Source organism: Passer domesticus, chromosome 8, assembly GCF_036417665.1.
Source record: "Passer domesticus isolate bPasDom1 chromosome 8, bPasDom1.hap1, whole genome shotgun sequence".
Classification (NCBI taxonomy): domain Eukaryota; kingdom Metazoa; phylum Chordata; class Aves; order Passeriformes; family Passeridae; genus Passer; species Passer domesticus.
Genome location: NC_087481.1, coordinates 51,543,431 through 51,556,695, shown reverse-complemented (window position 1 = coordinate 51,556,695; position 13,265 = coordinate 51,543,431). Strand labels below are relative to the sequence as shown.

General features: G+C 35.4%; 1 protein-coding gene across 2 annotated transcripts in view; it reads right to left on the bottom strand.

Moving 5' to 3' along the window:
• Positions 1 to 415: 415 nt before the first annotated feature.
• Positions 416 to 13,265, bottom strand: part of ATRNL1 (attractin like 1) — a 431,225-nt gene continuing 418,375 nt past the window's right edge. For both annotated transcript variants that reach the window (XM_064431406.1, XM_064431405.1), the window contains one exon: positions 416 to 4,190. In XM_064431406.1, the coding sequence (XP_064287476.1) occupies positions 4,066 to 4,190 (125 nt within the window). In that variant the 3' untranslated portion in view covers positions 416 to 4,065. The remainder of the gene's footprint in view (positions 4,191 to 13,265) is intronic.

Genomic DNA, 13,265 nt, shown 5'->3' with positions numbered 1-13,265 from the left:
AAATATAAACAATCCTTATGAAAGTAAAATTGCATTAAATAAGGAAAAGCTGAAACACCAATGTATGGCCCTGAGCTATCCAAGCCCAGACTGTGCAAGGACTTTTGTTGCCATCTTTTTTCTCTGTTGTTAGTATTTAATGAGGAAGTACAACTGAAGAGAGCGTGGGAAGTTCTGGCCACCTGCAGACATCTCTGGGCTTGTTGTTATTTGTTGTAAGCCCCTAAAATAGCCTTGGATATTCCATACTTTATTCTAGATCTGAAATAAGTATCAGCAAACTACAGTTTTTCAGGTAATTCTGCACCTCAGAGAGTGGAAAAAATACAGTTAATTTATTTAATTTTCCCCAGTAATGATGAACATTCTGAACAGGAAAAACTTTGCTTATAAAAAAACGGGATTGTAAATCACCTTTAACAGAGAATTTTTCTTTATTGTCAAGAAACTTTTCAGATGATTTTTAAAAAATTGGTAATGAAATTAGATACATGATGATTTTATAATTTATATGAATACCAGGAAAGTTATTATGCATGAAGATTGAACATCTGTTAAAGTGATCCCAAACTAAAATTCTTACCATCAGGATTCCAGCCTCTACATTAAATTATTTAGAAAATAATTATTGCTGCAGATTTTACACATAACAAATTCCACGCCCCAATCTGAAATTGTCAAAATGTTTTTAATTTGGGAAGATGAAAGAAAACTCTATGTATAAAAAGAGCAGTCAGCTACAAAAATTCTCAAATCAGATGAATTCGAATGTTCCTTAATGGTATATTCATGCCTCAACATGTCAAAAATTTGACCTTTTTATTAAATAATTTTAATAGTGGCAGCATACTGATAACCTTTCTAAATTTTTTTTTGTACAGGTGAACAAACATTTCATTACATTTCATAGGAATGTAATGAATGGAAGCAAATATTCTGAAGTGTGCAAATTCGACTGAAGTATTTTCAGGATTTTATATAAATATAGAAATACAAAGAAGAACTGAAGTACTAAACCCATGTTACCATGGACAGGCTATCTCATGGAACAGTAATTTTGGCTGCTGGATTTCCCTCAGCAGAATCCACAGACTGAGGAGGGGGAGGTTGAATCCTGACAATCAGAACTTCACTGGGTCTTACTTACCAAAACAGCATTTATTTATTTTTTATCCAATATAAATCACATTAAGAGTAAAACAGGCCATTCAACATTTTCTGACTCTAAGAAAGGATTCCAAAGTTAAATTGGACAACAGGGTTTAAAAAAAATATGGCCTTTTCTTGATACAATCATAATGGGACCGTTCATAAAACATCTCATCTGATGTACAGTGGTCATTACCAAAAAGTTTGCACTTGTCAACAACTAGCAAAATGTAGTTATCAGACATTTATGCTATTTATACCTTCCAAAAAGAAAGCTTTGGTATGTGTTTGCAGACTTCTTGGTTTTAAGTGTGGCCATTATATAAGTATTTTTTATTTACTTCATTATTATATGAATTTACTAATTTGCATGCAATCAGGGATCCTGGGAGTAGAAAGACATTTCAGAAAAAATATTCTCAGAGTGAAGGGAAATGCTGAATGATCCCATGACAAACATGCTTTTCTTGTACAGTAAAACAACATTTTTACCTGAAAACAGAGGAAAATGGCTGACCGCTATTTGCCTATCTTCAGTGTCGCAACAAAATATTTTAATCCCTTTAAAACTCACACCCGATTTTCAAGTATTTTTCAAACTCTGGTTGAAATACAGAAGAATACAATCCTGTATGAGTGAGCACAGCCAGAGCTCTCCTACAGGACTGGATGATCTTTCTGTGGATGGGGTTTCCAGTACATTCACAAAACACACTGTATATTTCTCATGTGAAATGCTTAGATTGAGGATAACACAGAGTTTGGAATATATTGCCGACAAGTGGCTCTTTCTTTTTCCTAAGTGTATGCATCATGTAAACCAGTCCCATCAGTTTATATTCACTTGAACAGATTAACTTTAAAACTGGCAGAAAGGGCTGTTTTCAAAGGACAATTTTTTCACTAGGCTAAGTAGCACTGGTTCAAAGTTCCCAACAGAACCTTTAAAAATGAATTTTTAAAGTTTTGGGTTATATGAGGTCAGAATAGGCAATAAAAGTCACAAGATGGTATTATTTTAAGATAATAATCTTATTTTAAGATATGAAAATACTGAAACAATCATGCCAGTATAAGAAATAATTATACCATAATTCATAAGTGCATAATTTATCAAAACAATAGAGCAGTCATGGTTAGATGCAACCTAATACTCCTGTATAAGATATAACTACATACTGTACAATTGTTCCTTTTTAATAATTATTTTTACATTTAGTCCTCATCCAAATTAAGCTGAGTACTTCTATGTATGAATGGCTTTAGGAAATAAACACAACTCACAACAGGGCTTTATTACTGCTACTGCACCACCATGGCATGCAAGTAACTATGTAGTCAACTATAAACAGTAAAATGTCATCATCTTTCTGAAATAAAAAGAACATAAAAAATACAGATAAAGTAGTAAACATCAATTATCTTTTTATATCTTTCATATTTACCAAAAGTCTATCATTACATGAGACATTTATACCTCTGTATCACTCTCCTGTACTAGGATGGTGGCAAATTTGGAGTTGAGAAACTATACTTTCAACAAGCTTGTACAAAACTACTGGTTTCATATTACACTCTGTCAGTGTGCAATGCATAAATGAGAATATGATACATCTGCTGCCTGCCCCTTAGCATTCCCTTACTCTTTTCTATGTTCATGAATTTTGAGCAAATAAAAAGACCAAGGGCCATTAAAGCTGGTTGCCAGGTCATCCTGTGGCTACTGAGCCCCCCAAGGACTAAAGTCCTTCACAAAGGAAATTCTTTTATCTGCTTTTTGTTGTTGAGCACTGATTGTGTGAGGTTGTGGGATTTGACAGCTGATGGTAGAAGCAAGATGGATTTTTAAACATTTATTTATTTATATAGAGTAATTCCTTAACAGGTGCTAAAGTGACAATGAGATGAAATTCTGCAGTTGTGGGGAAAGAAAATATCCATACTTTATTATAAAAACAAGAGCCAATGTGCTGATGGGATTAATCTCTTCTGCTTACAGGTCAGGACAATATATAGATACTAGCAAATTTCAATATTGAAAAGGGAGCAGGTTGAATAACAGCATGTTCAAGTTTCCTTAGATTTGCAGTCTTGGAGACTCTCTTGGGAAAAAATATTGTAAAGCAGCTTTTCCATGCTCAATTAATTTTGCTGATCATTTACTTGGCATAGAGGACCCTCTTTGTAAAATATCCCTAATTCAGGACAAACTCTGAGGTACAGAAAAGAAAGCCCACCCATCACTCTTCTGCAGCCCAAATTACGTTTATGAGGTTTTCTTCCGATGTGAAAAAAAAATAATTAAATGCTCAAGTCATACTATTTAATAGAATTATCTTTCAAATATTACATGTGGTGTTCTTGGGATACACCTTTGCTAAATTCAAAAGCTGCCTAAGTCTTGTGGACAATGATAAAAAACACCTAAATCCAAATAATTCTCTTCAGTTCCTGCTTGCTGGAAAGAAATCTTAATGCCAATTACAAGGAAAGAACTGTACAATTCCCATTGTTACATTAAGCTATAAAAAAATTTCCTTTAGATTCTTGGAATTTGCTCAGTTTTTAATTATACAATTTGTTTCTTTGTTACAAAAAAATTGTGAATTTTCTCCTAGTTCTGTCCAAGGATTTTCCCTGCTCTGATATGTTCAGGATTAAGAATACTCGGTATTTGATTTTGTATTTTGTTGATACCAGGACCCACTCTTTTTTAAAGCTCACCAAGCATACTCATACGTAGCACAATTAGTTCAGCTTTGGGGGATAGCAGGCTGTGTGACTATAACAGAGCACAGTACCTCATGTGTTCACCCATAGATTTGCCTCCATAAAAACTGAGGCTGTAGTATAGCTTTCAATGGAAGCCATTTAAAAAGAAAACATTACAGAATATACAATTGTAGTTTTTGACTCTCAGACACAAGTTCCTTGACGTGTTGAAAGGTGATGTTTTCGATTTCGGACTCCTGAACTCTTATCTTTACAGTCCGCAGGCTTCTGTTGTGAAATGTCTATCAGTGCACTTGCAATTGCAAGACCTGTAAGATAAATAAAAGAAAAACAAAATTTAATGCTCAGCTTTCCTGAGAAGAATTCCAGAGCAGCGTGATGGTTTCTTTCAAGGGAAGTTTATGTACTTTCCCAGAAGGGATCAGTTTCATTTCAAAGTCAGATAACAAGTTCTCACTTTCTTAAACGCTACTTGGTAACAGGAAGGAAAAAATCCAGTAAAGACACCAGACTGGAAATAAGGAGAACTGAGCTCAATTTGTGTCTCTTACTGATTTGCTGTGTGATCTTAGCATGCCTTCTCTTTATGACCATTTTCCTGGTTAAGTGGACCAGAAGATTTCAGACATGAATTTTCTCATATTAAATGTATGAGCATGCATTTAGAAATTGATAAAATCATCAAATCAGAAAATAAGGGAAAAACAGAAACTGCATCTAGGATAACACTGTACCCCTGAATATTTGCCTTTGCAAATATATATACATATATATATATATATATATGCCTCTTTAATTGAGGAATATCAGAATATCCAGAGGTTAAGATTTGACACAAAAATATCTTTCTAGAAAGCACAGATCTGTAAAGAAGTAGTGAACCACGATGGCCTGGATAAATTCTAAGTCTTCAACTCACCAAGACTCTTCTGGTTTAGATTCTGGTTAATTTGTTGATATTTCATGACATGTTGTAATCTTAACAGGGTATAGCCAAGGGCACAGACCAACATGCTTAGGGATCATAGAAACACAGAATATTCTGAGTTGGAAAGGACCCACAAGGACCATCAAGTCCTGCTTCTGGCCCTGAACAGGACAGTAGCAAGAACCCCACCACATGCATTGTTCATGTCCTTCTTGAACTCTGTCAGTGCTGTGACCACTGCCCTGGGGAGCCTGTTGCAATGCCAACCATCCTCTAGATGAAGTGTTTTTTTTTCTAATATCCAACCCAAATTTCTCCTGACACAACTGCAGGCTGGTGCCTCGGATCCTGTCACTGATCACTACAGTGAAGAGATCAGTGTCTAACCCTGCTCTTCCCCTCATGAGAAAGCTGGAGCTGCACTGAGGTCTCGCCTCAGTCTCCTCCAGGCTGAACAGACCAAGTGACCTCAGCCACTCCTCATTCAGCTTCCCTTCCACACCTAAGAAGCTAATATTTTAAGAATTTACTCTTCCATTTCCTTGCTACTGCATCATTTCTAGAAATTAACGACTTCTAAAATGCTGAGATTAACAATACACTTAATACAGGGTAGTTCTAGGCTTTTTAATTCACACAGGTGATATTGCAATCAAATGGATTAGGAGTATTCACATAATTTATACTTTTTACTGCAAACAAATCACAAAAACCACATCTACAGATATCCAAAATGTAGGTAAGGATGGTGCTGGTTTTCCATGCAGCCCAAAACCTTTCATTCTCCAACCACTCTCCAAGGAAACCTCTGAAAACACTTTCACCATGTTTAACAGGCAGTCTCTATTTCTTATCTCAAGCCAATATCAAACTCAATTTATCTATTACACAGATTCCAATTTTGCAATACTTTTCATGCAATCCCTCATTACAGGTCTTAGCTACTAAGAAACTGCAAAAATTGTTTTTCACTAACAAGTGTTGCTACAGCCTTCTTTCATAATATAAGTTACATCATATATAGATTGAATTCAGGTTTCCAGTATCCTGAAAAATCTATGCTATTGCACACTGGTAACAGTACCTTTCTTGAGTTTCAAAAAAGTTGCAGGAAGTAATTAATATGCATCCAGATTTTAAAAATGCATGATACTGTAAAACACTAAGTACAATTATCATTGATACATTTCAGGATATGTAAGAGCCAAGATTAATCAAGTTGTTTTTTCTCACATACACAAATATTTCGTGGCATGAGCCAGTGATGCTTAAAATTGGACTTTGACAAATTAAATTGCTGAAATCTTTGAGGCACCTTTAAAGTTTAAGCAATAAACTTAGGTATTAGCAAATTCAGGGATAAAACCTAAATAACATTTTGATGATTGCTTACATCTCATCCCATCTTCAACAGCTAGGCTTAGGGACTATGCTAAACAGGAGTATTATTAGTAAAGAGATTTTTTAATTGAATAAGCTATTTTAAAATATATTTGGATGTATTAAGCTAACCTCACTTAATACAACAACTAACAAAAAGGAATCCTTAGGTCTAACACTGCATACTGGGATGTACTGGCATGTTGATAGAATTCCATTAAAATCAGGTCACTACAGAAGATCATTTTTCAAAACATCACACAAATCATCTGATGAAATTCATTTATTATGTTCTCTACGCCCAGCATAGTTCCTTGTTATCAAAGCAATACAATTAACTAGGGGAACAATTCATTATTTCAGACTGGCAGTCTAAAGGAATTTCATTTACCAAGTCAAGCTTGTGCACAGACACTTTGAGCAAGGAGAATTTACATCAAAATAAACCAGAAGAAATGCTGTGGCTTAAATATTCATTAAAAAAACCCTACCAAAACCAAAACATTCCCTTGATGTTACAGGTTTTTTATCTAAATAATAAATGTGAATACATTTACAGTCATTGAAGTTGGAACTGTAAATTGTACAGCGCTCTAGATGTGTTACCTCAACTCCTAAGTTATTACATTTACCCGCTGTCTCTGAATGCTGCTGTTTAAGTATCCTACCTAACATCCAAACTGGTATTTTCCAAATCAGTACATGGTCTCTGGTTGCTTCTGACTCTTGAGCAGCATGGCAGAAAGGAACAGTGGAATCAGTAAGGATCCCACATGGAGACTCAACAGGTCACTTCTAATTTCTCTAAATTCAATCTTAGTTGCAGAACCAGCCCTATTTTTAAATTTAGTTTGTTTTTCTACAAAATGTTACAGAAATAACCTGACCTAGTTTTATGCAGCTCAAACAACCTCTAGCTTGTTTTAAGGATATGCATGTACAAGTCATTAAGAAGTAAGCCCAGTCAAATTGCAAGTGGAAAGTATATTTTTGTAAGAGATAATTGCATCCACAATGAGGAAAACACCAGAGGAAGCAATATGAACTTGGTTATCTTTAGCAGAACTATTGTCTTTCCTAATGGAAGTTAAATGGTAACAGTTTATTCTCAGGAAGTCTCTAATCATAAAATTACTGGGGTGTGACTTTTTTCCTCTTTTTTTTTTTTTTTTTACAATAGTGCAAAACTATTAATATGTAGAGGGATAAAATACAGCAAATCAAATGAGATTACCTTGAAAAGCACATTCACGGTTTATATACAAACAGCCCTGCAATCCTGCACTCAAACAAGAGCATCCGAAAAAGTCATTCATTCTGAGATGCTCTCCTCCCAGCCTCTGTAAAAACAGGCAGTACTATATATTTTAATTTTGCAGCAAAACAGCTTCATTAGGCGTGAAAGGTTAATTGCAGGTTTAAGAGCAGTTCGGGGAACAGTGCACGGGTCTGTGGTGAATAGCACAGTCTGCTACAGGAAGGCTGAGTGCTATAAACTGTTTGCCCTGCTGAAATGTTTTACTACCTCATTTACTAACTGTCTTCTTTTACTGCTTGTATTTGTAGTTCTTCTAAACCTTTAATAGCTACAGTTTTATTTCACTGTAATCAGATTTAAATGGAAATACCCATGCTGGGATGTTTAAACATTTTTCCTCTGATTGTATACAACTACATTTGAACTGATGTAAGGCTACACTATCTCTAAAAGTAGAAAAAAAACCCCTACATTGAAAAAATTAGTCTTACATAATGGTGTGCATATTTAAAACATTTTTTCCTCCTCTATTGTTCATTTTAATGAGAAATGCATGGAATTCTTACTATCTCTTTTGTTAAAAGTAAGGGAACAAAGAATGACCTCAGATTAGGCAGGTAACTGGAAATGTTTCCTTTCAATTTGAATATGCATTATTCAGACATAACATTTGGATAGATGTCTTCATTTGATTAAATTTCTACACATCATTGTTATGCAGAATCAGAACATTCAGAAACCTGAACACAATAAAACAACTTCAAGTCAGGAAGACCAATTAGATTTGTTTGACATTTCAACCAAAATTATAGTCATTGTTTAAGGTGACTTTAAGCAACGAAAATAAAATGCCAGCTGCCATACAGAGAGACTTAAACAGAAAAGACTGGGTAAATACTATATTATTAAAGTCACAGCTGCACCCTTCAGTGCCCACAAGTCTTTGTGTTCCTTCCATCTGTTAATTCTTTAAAAAGTGGCATCACTCTACATGCCCACCCCATAATGGACAGACTCCTTTCATCATAAAGGATCTCTTACTGAAAATATTGTCATTCTGGAAGACTTATTGCCCATGGAAGTCTGTAGAAATGGATATGAGCTGTTTGAAGATGCACTAAATGATGAGAATCACAGACTGTGGTGCTTCATGAAAGTCAGCATAGCACACAGTGAAGCCAATGGAGGCAATTTCATGTTCATCAATAAAACTATCATTTATAATGTAGGGAATTTTAATGAATTTTGCCATTTATCAATATTTCAAGTCTATAAAAATACTGTCTGAAAAATACACTATGTATATCATATGTGAATTAATGGTATATGCATATATATATACCAAAATTATGTAATTATGTAACATAAATATGCAATTATGTAACAATTTTATATATATATATATATACGCACACATATACAAATTATATACAATACCCCCAGTTAATAATGAAGTTTTGTATTACCTACTTCTTAATTTGAAGAAAAAGATCACATTGACCATCATGTTTATGGATGCACATATTTATTCTTCATGGAAAAAATATGTTCATCATAACGTCTGTAATAGTGGGGGAACATAGCATTTTAGAAGGAGCATAACACTCTAGAAGATTGTTACTAGGCAGTGTTTCTGAGTACCCATGGAAGAAATTCTCTCACTTTCTGTGAGATACTGTGCTAGAAATAGTCATATTCAATTTAGTTGTTTAGCAATAGTTTCACGATTTTCTGGTTGTTCCTGTGTTCTCAACCAAACTGCCTCCAAGCAGACCAACTCAGGCTTCATTTTCATGACTGAAAAGGGCAGCCTGTTCTTTGTGCTGCATACTCCTCTGCTATGGATCAAGTGATGCTGGGAGATATCCAGAATGCACATAGAACAGAACCAGAACAAAATTTGGTATTTAAAAACGTGGTGCACAAAGCCCCCTCCTAAGCAGGTACAAACCTGATACTCGAGTACTTTCCAGGAGAAAAATTAAGAGTCATCTGAAGTTCAAGACTGTATATGGCTAGAAGAACACAACAGACCTAAGTTCATTTCAAAGTCAGAAAATAGACAAATCCTTCATGTGTATCTGAGTTTCCTGATCTGGCAGGTGTGCCTAGACAGTATCCAGAGATCGCAGACTTAGTCACAGAGAAAAATAATCATAAGCATCTGCCAAGAACAATAAGTATCTTCATACCCTGTCATATTGAATGTTTTTTTTTATTTGAATTAGATTATTTTTAAAAGAACAAGCTGACAGCACCTCAAATTCACAGTCTTTTTATGGGTTTCTCTTCCTGTTTGGTGCATGAATGTGTATTTTACGTTGACACCGCTCTTACTTTCCAAAAGATATATTAAACAATCTAAACAAACTAGGAAATTACTTTGGGCAAGTAACCCCATCATTTTTTTTTTTTTTCAGTGATAATTTTTGCAAGATGGGAAGACAGCCAAGAGGCCAGGAGGTATGTTTTCCTTTTCTTTTGCATATGACTTAATTAAATAAGTAAAATATGAGACAGAGCTTAAACCATAACAATAATAAACTAAATAATGATAGTGTGGAATTAAATAGCCACACACTAGTAGAGAGAAGATGTCATGCTCCTTTTTATTACACCTTTGCTATTTAGTAATAAAGGCTATCTATAAGGGACTAAGAAATTCTTATTCCCAGAATAGACTTATAAATTACCTGCTGTCAGTTTGTGGGAAATGCAGACTATACAATAAAGGCTCTTAGAAGAAATGTTCATCCTTTCCCAAATTTTCTCATTGTGAAAAGGAAATGGCCCTACATATTTGTGTGAAATATTTGTATTCCACAGGGGCAGTAGGGATTTTTTTTTCTGTTTTTTTCTTTTTTTTTATGCAGTCAGGCAGTTCTCCTTCCCTTTCAGAGTGAGATATCCGTAGTTTGGTCTGAAATCCAGGTCTGTACAACATCTGGTGCCTTTCAACTATCCAGCCTGCCCGTGACTGAGAGCCAGCATGGGTTGTTTGGTCTCTCTGGATACGGACAAAGGGAAGGTGACAATGCACTCTGGGATGTTTCAGTGTCTTGGTGAAGTGGAGACCCAATGGGGAGCTGGAGACTGCAGAAATGGAATGGGGCAACCTAACATTGACTCACTGGAGCTTCTTTCTCCCACCCTCTTCTCTCAACTCAAGCCCTCCTGGAACACAAGAACCATAGAACCATTAAATTGTTTAGGTTGGACAAGACCCTCCTGATCATGGGGGTCCAACCATTTAACACTGCAAAGCCCACCAACAAAACATGTCCCTGAGTGCCACTTTCACCTGTCTTTAAACACCTCCAGCGATGGTGCTTTCATCACTTCCCTGGGCAGGCTGTTCCAACCCTTTTGGTGAAGAAGTATTTCCTAATAGCCAATCTAAACCTCCCCTGGTGCAGCCTGAGGTCAAATCTTCTTGTCACATTGTTTTTAACAGAATGATAATAAAAACACTGAAAAGGGAATAATCTACTTAGAATATGTGCAAATCTCATGCAGATTAATTCCTTGCTGCTCTGCCACTGTATGTTACATCATGCATTAAAATGCAAGTAATTACACATCTTTCTACAATGGACAGTAATATTTGAAACATTTGGATTACATTTTCAGTTTGATTACATCTCACTTCCATTGAATCATTTATCCATATGCTATGAAAAACATCTCTATTCTTGTGATGTTGTGCAGCCGTTTAATTTGTTTTCAAGAAAATCAGTATAAACTAATTTGCTACTCTGCAAGAATTTGGTGAGAGGCATTAATCATGCCAGAATCTAATTTGGTCTTGTAAACCTATTTCTGCAGAAGAGAAAAAAGTCTACTCAGAGTACTGAAGAAGCTCTATTTTCACTTACTTTTAGCAATACCTGGTTTAATACAAACAAAATCATAATTGTTTTTTTTAGAAGGCAGTATCACAGTTATGGCCCAGGTGGGCTTAGTTTATGAACCCTTCTGTAGTAATTAGACATGTCTGGATTGCAAAAGTCTCCTCCAGCCTGGCACACTCGAGGTTGCCTGTACAGCATCATTTTACTCTTTATCTTCAGCAAATTCTTTTTACTTGGACCATGGATGCAAATCAGAGCAAAATGAAGATATGAAAGCTGTAAAAAATTGTGAGCTTGAGTTACAACATTTTAAAAGCTCTTTACCTAAATCCATTCATGCAATTGCATGCTTTAACCACTGTGATGAAAGTTAAAGCCTTACTATACATCATGAGAGGGATGAATACCTGTGGGACAGAGATTTATCATCCATATAAACAGAGTGTGATTGGCCATTATTGCAAGGCTGAATTATATTTCATGCAATTCAGTAATCAGAATATCTGTGTGTGTGTGAATATCTGTGTGTGAGTATCTGGGAAACAGAGCAGCTTGGAACAAAACTGAGCAATCAGGAGAACACTCAGAAGGAGAAAAGGCAGCAGTAGTCACTGGGGTTTGCTTCCCTCCAGAGGGGCCTCTGGCAGGGGGTGATTTAAAGCAGATCTCTTTCTGTCTGTAGAGGAAATCTGGGGTGATAAACCTCACCAGGTGAAATTCAGTTTTTATGAATACCTCCCTAATGTTCCATCTGGGTGATAACATACACTGTCAGATTTGCAGCTTTACTACTCTCCTCCTCAAGACAAAACACATCACCTTAAAGACAATAGGTTTAAAGGCCCAAAAGGGGCCAATTCTGCCCACGCTGGAGATAAAACAATACTACTTACATTACCATTTACTTTTAAGGAAGAAGATTAGAACAATAATCCTCTAAGGTTCTTCTTCTCTCTCTTGCACCCTTTATGTTGCAGGTGCCAAGCTTTTTTTCCCATGTCAAAAATTTTATTTAAACCAGAAAGTACTGAATATGTTCATGCAAAGAAATTATTGTAGTTCCCCAGAAATTCAATGGGATTACAGCTTAATCAGCAGTAGGCAATGATACCTGCAGTGCTTTTCCATAGAGAATTCTCATTTTAAAGTTTTGCTTTCGAAGGTTTATGAAGTACTGGGCTTGTTTTCTATTTCCAACATTCTGGTGCAATGTATCACTCTAACCACTGTTCTGATAGAAATTTGTTTCTGCCCAAATAGCAATGCCAGTTTTTCAGTATTCTGCTGATGTCCAATTAGACATTTAGAACATCCCCGGCTACATAGCCAGGAGTCACTCTGACAAAACAAATGATCTTGGGCAGGAAACACAGAATTAAGTCAATGGGACAGAAAGTGTGCTGAGAATTTTGAACTATATTTTGAATATCATTAAAGCAACAACTTCAGGGTCCTCAGGATCTCTAACAAGGTTATTTGTAGTTTCAGTAATATTAATGTTTGAGAACAATGAAAAAGAAAAGAAAATAAAAAAAGAAAGATAAAGTCACAAATGCCTTGCTGTCAGTATTAGGGTGGCTCCATCAGCAAATCTAGCATCAGCATGCATAGAAAATTGATTTTTGGTAAAAGGCTGGAAAGCTCATACCATAAAATAAACATTTTAACCCCAAAACATTTTGTACAAATATCCTATCACAATTATGGTCTGCACTGAAAGAGAATATTTCTGGATGGGATTCCAGTATAGACAAGTAAGCTACACAGCTACTCATTTATTCTTTACTGAATCTTCTATTTTACATTGAAAACACCATGTTCTGACTATAACAGGCAAAATTACACACTTAGACCTGTCAAATTGTATGGAAATAGGTTTCCATTTTATACACTTCATTACATACACTTACTTGGTCCTGAGCAGTCAATATAGATAAATATCAGTAAAATGATAGTAGAAGAGCGC